Source organism: Saccostrea cucullata, unplaced genomic scaffold, assembly GCF_032062105.1.
Source record: "Saccostrea cucullata isolate Sc308-1 unplaced genomic scaffold, CSIRO_AGI_Scuc_v1 ctg6166, whole genome shotgun sequence".
NCBI lineage: Eukaryota > Metazoa > Mollusca > Bivalvia > Ostreida > Ostreidae > Saccostrea > Saccostrea cuccullata.
In genome coordinates this window covers 51,028-66,779 of record NW_026935467.1, presented here as the reverse complement: position 1 = coordinate 66,779, position 15,752 = coordinate 51,028, and the positions used below count along the sequence as shown (strand labels likewise).

Here is a 15,752-nt window from a genome sequence, read left to right as displayed (position 1 = left end):
AATTAATGGCTTAAAGGCATTCGAAATATGCCAATGAAAATTCATTCTGAACAGGAATATAGTCAAGGAAAGTAAATATCCTCTGACACTGAAGGGAACAATAAGTCTGCTTGAATTCAAATCATGCATGTATTTTGAATGATTTTTACAACCAAGATTGAAAGTAAAGACAGTTAACTTCAGAAAATCTTATCAATATTTTTGTTTTTTAAACTAAATATCACCATATATACATGTACTGTTCCACACAACAAAGGAAAGAACTGCCAACGCTTGTAAATGATTCACAAGACAACTTTACCCATTGACATTACGTTCAAAAAATTCAAATCATGTATTTTGAATGATTTTTACAACCAAGATTGAAAGTAAAGTCAGTAAACTTCAGAAAATCTGATCAAATTTTATGTTTTTTAAACTAAACATAATCATATATACATGTACTGTTCCACACAACAAAGGGAACAACTGCCAACGCTTATAAATGATTCAAAAGACAACTTTACCCATCAGAAAACCCAGTGGAAAACTCAAAATATCCCATTGATAAGCGCTTTCCACTTCAAGATTTAAATCAAATGAGGTTTTTTTCTTGTTAAGTCATATGTATATGCCCTGAACAGCTCGGTTTTCATAATATTCAAGCATTAAATATTTATGTTTCTGGTTTAATAATTTAAATGAAGTCATTGAGCAATTAAGATTTCTAGAAACTTTATAATAATTTCAGTACTTTAAAAAGGGTACACAAAGTGTAGATTTTCAATAACGAATACCATTTTGTAATTACCAGGGCTACTCGTCATGTTGTAATAAGACAGAACACCAAAACGTATGGCATGATAAGTAAGCTAATATAACAAAACTTCTACTATTATCATGACCACCGGATTCCGATGTAATCTAACTCAAAGCTTGTCCATATCCATCACTAAACTACATAAATAAATACATATCCCTGCAATTTTAGGACAAAAAATATATATGCAATATCTGCTAACTGCAGATTGTCATCAATCAAATCCACCTCCTTCGCAAAAATGTCAGAGTACAATACTAAAATGTTTATTCCTTACTTGATCTAAATGATCTCTAAGTGAATAATATTCTCATGTGCTCTCTAACTTAATCGAACTGTTCCTTTCTGATCCTGTATTTTTAATGATTTCATGATTATTTTCAAATAGATTACACTACATGTATAATCATCATCGCTGTTGGAAATTTGGTGCAATCTTGTATATTCCTGATAAAGTTATTAGCTTACTTTTATTTTAGGATCTCCTTTACTTGCACAGGTGTAGGTCTATATTTTCTCGAAAAAATAAAAACAATCAGTGAATCTAGAACTGTGCATTAATTAATGGCTTAAAAGCATTCGAAATATGCCAATGAAAATTCATTCTGAACAGGAATACAGTCAAGGAAAGTAAAAAATCCTCTGATACTGAAGGGAACAAGAAGACTTCTTGAATTCAAATCAAGTCCATTATTTTTCTAGGAATTTAACAAATACAGCATCATGATAACTGTAGTATGTTGGCAATCTTTTGAGCTCGATCTGTATTGAATTGGATGTGTAAACATGATCCAATATGGTCTCCCCGTCGGTAGTACTGAAAGTTACAACTTGGCAGAAGTCTTGATCCTTCAAAAATCTTTGAACTGGACCATCAGATTTCGCGTTCTCATTAAAGTCCCCCATGAGAATACAATCTGGATAAACTGACCTTGTGAAGTCAAGTACTCTCTGCAGGCTGTGAAGGAAAGTTGTCATCTTTGCCTTGCATGGACGATAGACAACCACAATCACAATTTCTTCCTTTGGTAATTTTAGAGCCATAGCTTCAATATTCATCTGTGGGAGTGGAAGGGGTTCAAAAGGACCACTGTCATCTCTCAAATATAATGCAACTCCTCCACCTTTTGAATTGCGCAATTCTTGTGTTAAGACAGTATTGTCATCATATGCCTCTTGTCTAGGAAGGTGATGCAATTGAAATCCATTCAACACTAAATGTTCTGTGTTCACCCCAGACCTTAACCATGTTTCTGTTAGGCAGATGATATCAACATTTCTGAACCTCTCATCATTTTTCAAATCTCCAAAATGTCTTCCTAAGCTCTGGATATTCTGAAGGACTACTTTGATCCCACTGGATTTCAAGGCCTGTAAAAGGTCGTCAAAAATAAATTTCGGCATTTCGGTTAAAGCTGTCTTTACTTCTGGATCAGCATAAATTTTTTTCTTAAGTTTTGCTGCATCTTCTGTTTCAATAAATAAGCCACCCTCTGATGTAACTCTTGATAATGCAACATAAGCCTGTCCAGGAGCAAATGCTCTGTCTAAATTCACAACTATTCTGTCTGTGGTCATTCCTTGCACCTTATGAGCAGTACATGCCCATGATAGCCGAAGAGGAAATTGATGTCTAACCACTGAAGCTGTTTTCTCCTTTATTTCTTCTTGGATTCTTTCAATTAACACCATGTTTCCATCTTTTGTTTTTTGTCCTAACTTTCTTCCAACTTCCTTATTGTCAAAAACCACTCCTACAGCTCTAACACATGTTGCATTGTTTTCTTTGTATTGGAATTGGGAAACATTACCCATTACTCCATTCACAAGTCCATCTTCCACATTACAATTTCTTGTGAGCATAACTCTTGCATTAATGGACAATAGTAAGGAGTTCGGAAGGCCATCACTTGTTGATTTTATGAAGGGTTTGTTTCTCTGAATCAGTTTTCCAGATGTTTTGTCCTTCTTATAATCCTCTGCATCAATTTCTAATAAATCTTCACACGTCTTTCTTAACATTGTCAAATTGAATGTGTTTACTTCTTCGTTTGTGCAAAACACATGAAGAACATCGTCTGGTCCTTCTCTGATACACCGTTCTAACATCAAATTTTGCACCTCTGTTAATGGCTCATTTGTCTGTCTTACACGAAGAGAGTTTAGCACCTCGGCAAATGACGTATCTTCCTTTTGCCTCATTATCTGGTTTAATTCGATGACTTTAAAAAAGTCAAACCAGTAATCCACAGGATAATTCAAATTTTCTTTATAGAGTCTCTCATTTTTCCGCTGCTTCACTGGAGGAAGTTGATAGAAATCCCCCACTGCGATAACACAAACACCTCCAAATGGGTCTTTGCATTTTTTAATTTGCACTAGCCGCTCATGTACATAATACAGAAGCTTTTTGTATACCATTGATATTTCGTCAATGATAAGAATCTGTATGTCACCTATTTTTACTCTCATTTCACTAAGGCTTTGTTCTCCTAATGGCTCATATGGCAATGGCATATATTTTGTTAGTGAAAATAAGTGATGAAGCGTGTTTCCACCAATGTTGAAGGCTGCTGTTCCCGTGAATGCCGAAAGAAGTACAGTAACCTTTTCTGGTTCAGACGTCATTCTAGAAAGCAAATGTGACGCTTCATAATGAATTGCTTTTATGAGATGACTTTTACCAGTGCCGGCACCACCAGTCACAAATAAGTGCAGAGGTTCAATTTTTTTGCCATTTATCTTTGCTAAACACCACTCTCGAAGCAAATAAAATATCTCACTCTGTTTTTCATTCAAATTTTGGAGAACTGGTAACATTTCATCTCTTGAAGAAACATTTTGGTGAACATGATACAGCACATCTGCATTATTCATCTCATTTTCCATATCTGGTATAGCTTCCGTATCATTCTCTTGTTGCACTGTGTTTTCTTTTCTCTGTGCTATACCTTCTCTCCTTAGTACTTCTGTTTCTGGACATATGCGTGACCATGCATCCTCTGGTTCACCATTCATTTCATATGCTTCTTGAGCTATGTCCAAGGACTGTTCATTTTGTGCATAATGGGAACGATTCACATCTACTATTGATTTCACTGATTGCAGTCGTCTTGTCCCTTTAATTTTCACATGACCAGTTTCATAAAAATCCTCATATAATTCGAATCCTGGAGGCTTCAATTGTTTCTCTGTTCGGTAGGGGAGGAAAAGTTGCAATATAGATCGATGATATTTTTCCGACATATTCTCAACATTGAATCTCGGATACCTTACAACAGCATGCTGTGTTCGTGTTCTGCGTTGCACATATCCCTTACCATTCTGCAGTTCGAACACATTCTCGTTTTCTTTTTTTGGAACTTGAGATTTAGCAAGTACTCTGAATTCAGAACAGAAGTTGGCGAGACACATGTCATGGAACATTGGCTTATCAGGACGGTTCTCATAACGCTCAATTATGTTTGTCATCCAGATATCATTTTCATCATCATCTTCATCACTGATTATTTCTTCATCATTTGATTTCTTTTTGATCAAAGACAGTGGTTTGCTTAAGCGTAATGGATTGTCACCAACGGGAATAAAAACAACTTTCCTTGAACATTCTTTCATTTTTAGATTGCACACCCTATAAACAGCCTCCTGAGCACTGACCTCTCTGTGATTTAAGTATGCAGATCCAATTTTTTTCATTGTCTGTCGAGCATTGAGATTTCCCTCCTCTGCCTCTATTTTTGTTTGTTTCAGTAACATGCCCATCTCCCTTTCTGATTTTGATATGTAGGAAACGATGTATACAATACAACTGAAAGGATCCAAAACAAACTGAATGTCCATATTAGCATCCCAGCATTTCAAAAGACACTGATTATATTGGTTCGTCCATACCTCATTTGGGTTACGTTGCAGAACAATTGACCTCCTTGCTGTTAACATGTTATACGCTTCTTCGTATAGTTCTTGAGTTAGTGAAAGGTCATCAAATACTTCTTTTGTTGTTTTTCCTTCGCAATCATTTTGTATTTTATCCCATACACTAAGCAAAATTTCCTTTGCATATGCTTTGTTTAGTTTCTCCTCTCTAGCCTCTGTTTCAGACTTATCTATGTTCTCTTCTTCTGAGGAAATTGTTATAAATGTCCTTTGGGATGGAGGCCTTGGGAAATTGAACCTACAGTCAGTGCCTTTCTTCTTGCAAGATTTTGAATGATTCTTGCTATGCTGTTGAACATCCAGGACACTTTTTCTCAGCTGTGCGTCATCAGTTTCCAAGGGTATGCCACATGTTACATATTTGTCAATGAAGTTACACACAACTTCCTCTCCATCAGAGTCAATTTTAGGTGCATTTGCAACCCAGTATAAACAATGCATATGTGGTGATCCTCTCTGCTGAAACTCGACTCTTTGGAAAAAGTCTACCACTTTTCCAATTGGTTCACATGGTGAAAGAATGACCTCTCTATGAAATACCTGAAATCTATGTTCGAACATTCGAGCAACTGTTACAGGATTGCACCTTAAAACTTCATTCTTTTCTGACCATTCCATTTCATCAGGATTTCTGTCATCACTCTGCTGCCTTAATATAGCCCTAACTGCATCATTCCATCTATATTCTGCAGCACTAAAAGAACAAAACCAGGTTGGGATTCCTAACTGCCGCAACATTGCAAAGAGATCTTTCTGAGCAGTTGCCCAATATGCGGGTGTTCCTCTTATCGGTTGCATGAACCTTATTGCCTCATCATTTCTCAACAAACTAGCGAGCGTAGTTGGATCTTGAAGCATATTCGCTGTCACTTGTTTCCCACTAGAACATTTTGACAAAGATTTCCTGAGTGAAATCTGAGTTTTTTCAATCACTTGGTTGAGTTCGGACATGTACTGGCTAAAGAAAATGTAATTTGTGTCCTTTGCAAACCTATTATCCGCATTCATTAACCTATTGTTAAAATACCTAGATAGTGTTAATTTTTGTGATCTTTCTTCATTCCAAGAAAATCTTCCGCTTGGGAAATGACAAGGAAACGCTTTTGCTTCATTTCCAGGCTCTTGTAGCATTCGCACAGGATTCTTCCCTTCACCTGGTGCAATGTTGTACACATCATCGAAATAATGGTCCAAAACTTCTTGCGCAACATCTACGGGTTGTAAACAAGTGTCAAATGCTATCATTTGATCATTGTTCTCATTACCCTCTTCATTTTCTTCTTCACAATCAGTCATTTGCCCAGGAATTTCCATGTCATCTTTCCGAGTGGATTCAATTATGACATTTTTGTACCACTGATTGTTCTCTTTCAAGTATGACAATGCTGACATTACATGGTTTGAATTAACAAATTGATATTCAAAATAACCTTTGTATGCCAGTTTCCTTTTCAATTTCACCCGCAACAACAAGTCATCATCCTCTTGCTTTGGTAAACTGGAAGTTTTTCTCATGTCTGAGGGCACACAAATAACAGGTCCGTGTACATTCCTCTGTCCACCATGTGGGAGAGCCATGATTTTCATGAACGGTATGTGAAGTGCAATGAGATGTTGTTCTAAGCTGTTTAAGTTGGCTAATTCAGGTGGAATATCCTCTAATGTCATATTGTTTGCAGCAGCCTCTGGTGGTGCTTTGCCACTTAATATTTTCCTATGGCAAGTGTAACAAATCCATGATGATGATTTGGTGCATGTTTCTGGACATGATTGAGAACACTCATGGAAATACTTGCCTAGCAAACAAATATGTGAGATAGTTCTTGCTGCTTCATTTTTTTCATACATTTGATGTTCACAAACTTGTACTTGATTTCTGAACAACAGTCTGTGACAACAGGTACATGCATAATCTGGTCCTTTCGATGAATTTTCTTTAAATGATCTTAAAACTTCCTCTGCCTGTTTCATATTGATTTTTTTTATTTTCCTATTCTGTTGTACTCTTCTCTTTTTTTTCTCTTGAACATCAGGGGAGGACTTGTAGCTAGTCTTGCCACGATTCTTCGTGTGTAATTGAACTTCAGCGTTTAATTGATATCTTCTTCCAGCTTGCTCTTTCTTTTCAGCTCTAAAAGCTTCATTCCTTCGATACCTAGAAACATTGGCAGCTTTGTTCTTTTTTCGGTAGAATTCATCTGCCTTGTATTTATCCAATATTGTTCGTTTTAAATTGGTCTTATGCACAAGGTTAGTCCTGTACTTTTCAGTACTTGCTTTCTTAACTTTTAACTGGTGTTCCAAGTAAGTCCTGTACTTTTCAGTACTTGCTTCCTTAACATTCTTCTGGTGTTCCAAGTCTGTCTTGTACTTTTTTACGCTTGCCCCCTTCACATTATTCCGATGCTTCAAATCTGTTCTGTATTTTTCTTTACTTCTTTTTTTGGCAAATTCTCTGTGCTTCAAGTCCAAGTTATATTTTCCAACACTTTGTATCTTCTTTTGCTCTTTATATTTCAAATCTGTTCGATACTTTTCTTTACCTATTTCTTTACTCCTTTTCAGCACCTTTCCTCTGTGCTCAGCATTTAAGGCATATTTCAACTGGTAAGCAATATTTCCATGATAACGATGCCTGTTGCTCAGTTGTGCTTTCAACTTATAGTCTGCATTTGTATACATTTTCTTTTTATGCTTCAACATTTTTTCCCTGAACTCCTCATTTTCCTGATATTTTTTCTTTAGTGCAGCCTTGCGATTTTCATTCGAGTCCACCATAACTTTTAATTCTGGAGCCTTGCGCCTATTTCTCATACGCATTTGGTTTTCTTTTCGAAGGATATATTCTCTTCCACCGGGATTATTCATGAGGAAACAGTCAATCTCTGCCAACCTTGATGTCACTTGCAAAACAACATCATAATGATTTTGTTCTCTGTGATATAAATAAATTGCTTCTCCCTGATTTCCTGATTCAGCACACAGATCATGCCCATTGAACTGAAGCCACCTCGTATCTGAGTAAGTATATATGTCTACATTCAACATACGTGCTGTAGCAAGAATCTCCAATTCCGTTGCCCATATACCTTCGAGTGTCATTTTACTTGAGAGCAAGTATGACCGCAAAGATCCCTCTGATCGCATAAATTTTCGAAATTCTGTTTCATTTTCAAGCAAATGTTGACAAACAGCTTCACGAATTTGTTTGTGATAGTTTTCAGAGTTTGTCAAGCTAAATGATAAAGCCCTGAAAAAGCAATTTCCATCTCTTTCAATATCTTTACAGCTTCTAGGCACACCCATATCTCTTACAGATACTGAACTGTTGTGATATCCTAAAGCAACATATGAAAACCCCATTTTCTTGCACAAATCCTTCTGATTCTGAACAGATAAAGGAATGAAATCATGCTGCTTGCTTTCCTCGCCCACAAAAATCAATTCATCTGTCTGTAACATCTCTTGTTGTTCTGTTGATAATACATCCTGATTCAAACCTATTTCTGCTCCTAAATCCATCTCAGCTTCTTCTTGTTCATACACTTCAGCCATAGCAAAAGTCTTCAAGGAACATAATACCCCTGTTAGTTCACATTCAACAGTCCTTGAAAAACCCATTGAAATTGCTAATGACCTTAAGTGCAAATAAACATCATGAACATTCTCTAATAAAATTCTTGTACTCTTTCCATGCACACTAAGATAGCCACGAGAACATCTTGAATGGGAATCAAATACGAAAAATCCATCAGTTGTTTTTCCAACTACCAAAGTATTTCCCCCAAAACATACAAAACATCCGACTGTTTCATGAAGTGTCATTTGCAGAGCTTCAAAAAGGGGAAAAGCATTAAAATCTTCATAACATGGTTCCTCCTCTGATAAGCTGATAAAACTTGGTACTGATACCTTCACTGTGAAATCAAATGTTTTACTGAAGCATTCAAAATACTGCGGCAACTCTTCAACTAACAAATATCTACTTGTAACTGCTGAACTGTTCTGCAGGTATGTGTATAGTTCATCCCCATTCACTAAAACTTTGTTGACATCAGCTGTTTGCCAGATTTTTGCACTTTTCAGAACATGATAAGCTATAGCTGATAGACAATTTGCCACACATTGAGTCCCTGCATTGTCACCAAACATAGGATCAGCTTGATGGAAAGAGCCCTGGACAGACACAGTATATGAATTTCTTGCTTCTAAATTTGTATTCTCCTCACAAGCACAATCCAGCATACTAGTACTTTCTTTCTGATTACTTTGTACCTTCAAATCTCTTATGTTCTTACTCTTTTTCCTGTGAAAAATTCTTTCACTTGTTAATTTCATATCTTTCTTTCCTTCATTTTTCAACTCATTCTCTATAATCTCTGTATCATCTCTGAAACCCAACATACTTTCTACAGACTCCAACATATCTCTTTCTCTGTTTATACTTTCTATAATATCAGGTTTTTTGTTCAAGTTTCTGTTTGATATTCGTATAGTTTCCAGTTCAGAATTCGTTAAAGTGCCCTCATCTTTTGATATTCTACTGGTCTCCTCCATCCTGGAGGTATCCAGCTGCGCCTGTCCTGCTGGACCAGACATATGCACTATGTCCGATCCAGGTGCCCTCGGTGGAGCACAAACCCACGGTGGGGAGTCAGTGGACGGTGCCTTGTCCTCGTCATGGACAAACAGACGACTTCCCCGAGGAGATGGCAACCTCGGGGCAGGTGAATGCATTTTCACTCGAGGTGAGGCCTGCACCCTGGCCAGGGGTTTTTCCTCTTTAGGTGGAAACCCCATCGAACCAAGCCCCGGAAAATTACCGGGAGGAGCTGAATCAGCTCCATCCACTGTCCCGCAAGGAACAGCAGACTGTTGTGACGTCAAAGCTGTGACCTCATTTGGCAGAATTCCTGCAGACTTTTGCCTCTTTTCTCTTTTTCTCAACTTGTCTTGAATCATTCTCTGTCTTGCAGACATTTTTCTTTTCTTTGCCATCTGAAAAAATATTGATATACTACAAATAACTACAACTACCCTGAAGACAGGAGGCCCATGGGCCACATCACTCATTCGAAAGTTTTGACTATTCCATTCTCTACCAGATTTCCCCCTTGTATACACATTGTGACACCACCCTACCTCATTGATCATAATCTACAAATTTGAAATCTAAACTACAATAAGATACTTTGATTCCTCAACATAAAATTTGATTACCCATTGTGGCCTCGCCCTACCCCCTGAAGTCATTATTTTAATAATTTAGAATCTACACAACCCAACGATGATTCCATGTAAGCTTCAGCTTTTCTGGCCCAGTGGTTCTTGAGAAGAAAATTCTCAAAGATTTTTCTTATATATTTCTACGTAAAACTTTAATTCCCCATTGTGGCCCCACCCTACCCCCAGGGGTGATGACTTCAACAATTTAGAATCTACACTACCCCCAGGATGCTTCAACATGTTTCAGCATTTTTGGCCTAGTGCTTCTAGAGTAGATGGTTTTCAAAGATTTTTTCTATATATAAAGTCAACTTTGATTCCCCATTGTGGCCCTGCCCTTTCCCCGGGTGGTCATGATTTGAACAATTTAGAATCTACACTTCCCCAGGATGCTTCCACATAAGTTTCAGCTTTTTTGGCCCAGTGTTTCTGAGAAGATATTTTAATGACCCCACCCTATTTATGTCTTCTCTTGATTATCTCCCCTTGTGAGGGAACTTGGCCCTTCATTTTATCAATTAAAATTTCCCTTCGCCCAAGGATGCTCTGTACTAAGTTTGGTCAAAATTGGTCCATTGGTTCTTAGGAGAAGTCAAAAATGTGACAAGTTTACAGACGGACAGATATACGGATAGACGAAGAACAAAATGTGATCAGAAAAGCTCACTTGAGCCTAAAGCTCAGGTGAGCTAAAAATGTATCCCACCCTATGGCATGCCTCAGAGAAGATTACGTTAAAATTTCCAGCATCTGCGATCAGTAGTTGCTGAGAAAAATGTGACTAAAATTTATTATGGACAGACACATGGATGGACAGACAGATAAAACAGTTTCATTTCTTGTCAAGTTGATTTCACATCTTTTTTTAATAAGGATAGTTCAATACTCTTAAATTTTTGGGGGGGTGTAAATGAAAAGAAAAAAGACACATTTTTTTTTAAATTTCATTTAAATTAAAGATCACAGTGACCTTGAAATAGATGGTGACGCACCTTCTAAGTTTTACCTAAGATGCATAAACTAGCCAAGTTTGATTCTAAGTCTATTAGTTTTCTAGTTATTGGACTGGAAAGGATTTTTCCATATTTGGCTATATCTCTTTAATTACAGGTCAGATCGACCTAAATTTTGTGCGCGACACACCTTCTACCCAAGATGTATCAGCTGACAAAGTTTGATAACTCTAGGTCTTATAGTACTAAAGTTATGAGATGGACACGAGAAAAGCTAACAGACGGACACAAAGCCTAAAACATAATGCGTCCCGATTTAAGACAGGGGTATAAAAAGTGGGTCAAACTCAAACATCAAGTTCAAGAGGTAAAAAAATATTTGTACCCGTTGAAAGGACTTGTCACAAAAAATACACATGTGAAGTATAAAGGCCCTAGCACAAATTCCTCAGAGGTTATGGCCAGCCGCCATGGTTAAGGATTTTAATATTTTGCAAAAAAGTGGTCAAATTCCAAGATAAAGAAGTCAAATTTGATTTTATCCAAAGAAAGGTCATGTTAAAATGAATACTATTGTAAACTTAAGGTACTGTGAACAATGAGCTCACTTAATGATACCCCCACCTCCCATCTGAATATGAATATAATGACAGTGTCCATGCATATTTCTTGTACATGTGCAACTCATGAGCATAATAAAAATATCTTGAAAATATGTAAGAGTTATCCAGACAAACATGTACTCTATATTACTTACCATTTCCCTTTATAATGATCTACTTATACCTCAACACCTGATATTTTCCCTCTTATATGTGTTCAATTGCAGAGCAACATTAAGACAATCAACCTTAAAAACCATTGTAATATTTTGCATTAAGTACATTATATTCTTTAAACTATGAACAAGAAATACATCTATAGCACATGAATTCATTACATGTAGTAATACAACATGACAATATGTCCTAGTCTAATAACATCATTTTATTTTCGCCCGTATGGCGTAGTGACTAGAGCATCTGCTCTAGAGTTGTGATTTAGAAGTTAGTCCTTACGTTGCCAGTTTAAATCCCACTATGGGACGTAGAGACCGGTTCTTTGGATGAGACCGTATAAACCGACGACACATTGCAGTAAGTATTGGCATCAAAAACATCATTCATTGCTCTAAGTGCTAAATATAGGACAAAATTTGAAAATTTCTACATCACCAAGTGGTGGCATCTCCATATTAGTGAAAAATTCTTGAGAGGAAGGTTAAACAACAATCAAAGAAAACAAGAGGCCCAAGGGCCTTATAGGTCACCTGAGCATCATGCAACAACTTTCAAATGATTGAATTTGTTTCATGTTTTAAGCTAGATGCTAAGGCATTCACAATTTTGGAAGAGGCACTCTTGCTCAACATAACTATGTACTTAGTTAGTTTATTTAAAACCTAGGAGCAGAGACGATTTTCAAAGATTTAATGCATTTTCACTATATAATCAATAGATCCCCACCCTAACACCAGAACCCCTGACCCTGGGGCCATAAAATTCACAATTTTGGTAGAGGCACTCTTGCTCGTTATAACTATGTACTTAGTTAGTTTATTTAAAACTTAGGAGCAGAGAAGATTTTCAAAGATTTAATGCATTTTCACTATATAATCAATAGAGCCCTGCCCTAACACCAGAACCCCTGACCCTGGGGCCATGAATTTCACAATTTTGATAGAGGCACTCTTGCTCATCATAATTATTTACTGAATTAGTGTATTTAATACCTAGGAGCAGAGAAGAAGATTTTCAAAGATTTAATGCATTTTCATTATATAATCAATATAGAGCCCCACCCTAACACCAGAACCCCTGACCCTGGGGCCATGAATTTCACAATTTTGATAGAGGCACATTTGCTTACATAATTATTTACTGAATAAGTGTTTTTTATACCTAGGAGCAGAGAAGATCTCCAAGATTTAATGCATTTTCATTATATATTCAATTTAGAGCCCCACCACTAACACCAGAACCCCTGACCCTGGGGCCATAAAATTCACAATTTATGAAGAGACACTCTTGCTCATCATAACTATGTGCTTAATTTGTTTATTTAATACTCAGGAACAGAGAAGAAGATTTTCAAAGAAATAATGCATTTCCACTAGTATATAATCAATAGAGCCCCGCCCTAACACCAGAACCCCTGACCTTGGGGCCATAAAATTCATAAATTTGGTAGAGCAACTCTTGCTCATCATATCTATGAACTTAATTTGTTTATTTAATACCCAGGAGCAGAGAAGAAGATTTTTAAAGACTTACTGCATTTTCACTATATAATCAATAGAGCCCTGCCCTAACACCAGAACCCCTGACCCTGGGGCCATGAATTTCACAATTTTGGTAGAGGACTCAATGCTGATTACAATCATACCAACAGTTTGACTGCTTGATGTCCGGGAGTAAAGAAGAAGATTTTTAAAGATTGCACTATTTTTAATGGTTTTTGCCCCACCCCCCAGGCCCCAGGGGTGCGGAGACCATGAAATTCACAATTTTTGTTCCCCTTCACCCATAGATGCTATATGCCAAATTTGGTTGAAATTGGTTCAGTGGTTTCAGAGAAGAAGCTGAAAATGTTTAAATGTTAACGCACGACGCACAACGCACGACGGACGACGACGGACAAAAACGAATAGTCACCTGAGTTTACTCAGGTGACCTAAAAATAAAAGAACAAGATGTGTTTGTGAAACACTATGCGCCCAGCGGCAACAAAGTTAAAAAAATCTATTTTTAGCATATTGATCACAGTCAAGGTCACAAGGTCATTGACCATGGTGTCATTTGAAAGAACTTAATCGGTGGAGTATGCATACTAAATATGAAGTCCCTATCTCCTATGGTCCAAAAGTTATGGCAAAAAGTGTAAAAAGCTATTTTTAGCATATAGGTCACAGTCAAGGTCACAAGATCATTGACCTTGCCGTTGTTTGAAAGGACCTTATCTGTGGAGTATGCATACCAAATATGAAGTCCCTATCTCCTATGGTTCAAAAGTTATGACAACCAGTGGAAAAGGTTATTTTTAGCATATATGTCAGAGTCAAGGTCACAAGGTCATTGACCATGGTGTCATTTGAAAGAACTTAATCGGTGGAGTATGCATACTAAATATGAAGTCTCTATCTTCTTTGGTTCAAAAGTTATGGCAAAAAGTGTAAAAAGCTATTTTTAGCATACAGGTCAAAGTCAAGGTCACTAGATCATTGACCTTGCCGTCGTTTGAAAGGACTTTAACGGTGGAGTTTGCATACCAAATATGAAGTCCCTATCTCCTATGGTTCAAAAGTTATGACAAACAGAGGAAAAAGCTATTTTTAGCATATAGGTCAGTCAAAGTCACAAGGTCATTGACCTTGATGTCATTTGAAAGGACTCTATTAGTGGAGTATGCATACCAAATATGAAGTCTCTATCTCTTATTGTTCAAAAGTTATGGCGAAGGTTAAAGTTGACAACAGACAGAAAGACAAACAGACAGGACAAAAACAATATACACCCGGAATCTATCAATCCGGGCGCATGAAAAAATATCTTAAATATTTCCCATAAAACTGTATGAGTTTAAAATATGTCTTTAATAGCAACGTCAATTTCAAATAGTTTTGACAATATTTGTAAAATTTTACAAAATTATGTTTGTATATGTGCTTAATCTTACCAGTACATACAAAATTTCATTGAAACAAAAGATCACAAGTGAGGTCTTTATCCCACTGATTGATAAAAGACATATCTTCAAGAGTAATAAAATCCAAAAATACTCAAATATATGTGACATTTACACCGTATATAAGCATATACCTCATAAACTGTAATAATCTTATACATATATTATATATATGTTATAGGCTATCACAATCTTCGAAGAAAAGTGTACAAGCCTTTAACTCGGAATTTTATTTTCTCTTTCCGGTGATCAAGAATTTACCAATTCCTAATGTAATGTAAAATTAATATGTGCATTTACTACATTGATAATGAATAATATGATTTTACAAGACCTGTTATTTCAGAGAAAAATTTCTTACTAATTCAATTGTAAATTTCTAAGCCCTTGTAAATTTTTCCCAAAGATACAAAAAATTAATGTGAATTAATTAATACTACCCTGATGCTTGCTTTTAAATTCCACTCAACACAATCTAGTTGTTTTCCTAAAGAGTTTTATTTTCTACTATCTATATATGCAAGGGCATATATAAATGTCTGTGTACTATCTCTATATATTCACAAACACTATTTGGACATGAATGAAATAAAGCAAACTTAAACTCACACATGTTAAATAAATAGCGTATTGTATGATCCTAGGTATCATGATTTTAACAATTAAGAATTTTTCACTACATTAGGAAGCTTCCATTAAGAAATATAAATTTTTCAATGACCCCCACCCTATTTCTTTCTTGATTTCCTCCTCTTAGATGTGTGCTTGGTCTTTATTACTTATTTTACCTGCCCTTAACCATGTTTACCTAACGGGTATACATCCTTAAAATTAACTTGAATTCTTTCCTATTCCTTTCTACGTTATTCTTGTCCAATGCAAGTCTCTTAAAACTAACACCATATTAGGCATTAGCTTTAACTAATTAATGTCAGTTCTATTAATATCACCATTACATGAAATGATTTATCCCGCATTCGTCACAATCTGTGTCTTATTGTATATATATGCACTATTCAAATGGGAATGGAAAGCTTTGAAATCATGAAGGGGGGGGGGGGGGGGGGGGGGGGGGGGGGGGCGGGCGGGCGGGCATAAACGTGAACTACAATATT

The 15,752-nt window shown here is 36.4% G+C and overlaps 1 protein-coding gene across 1 annotated transcript in view; it reads right to left on the bottom strand.

Moving 5' to 3' along the window:
• Window positions 1-1,489: 1,489 nt before the first annotated feature.
• LOC134242928 (uncharacterized) overlaps window positions 1,490-15,752 on the bottom strand; it is a 38,132-nt gene continuing 23,869 nt past the window's right edge. Inside the window, exons 3-4 of the mRNA XM_062725127.1 lie at window positions 4,375-9,733; window positions 1,490-4,293 (exon numbers count right to left, since the gene is read on the bottom strand). Of these exons, the coding sequence (XP_062581111.1) occupies window positions 1,490-4,293; window positions 4,375-9,733 (8,163 nt within the window). The remainder of the gene's footprint in view (window positions 4,294-4,374; window positions 9,734-15,752) is intronic.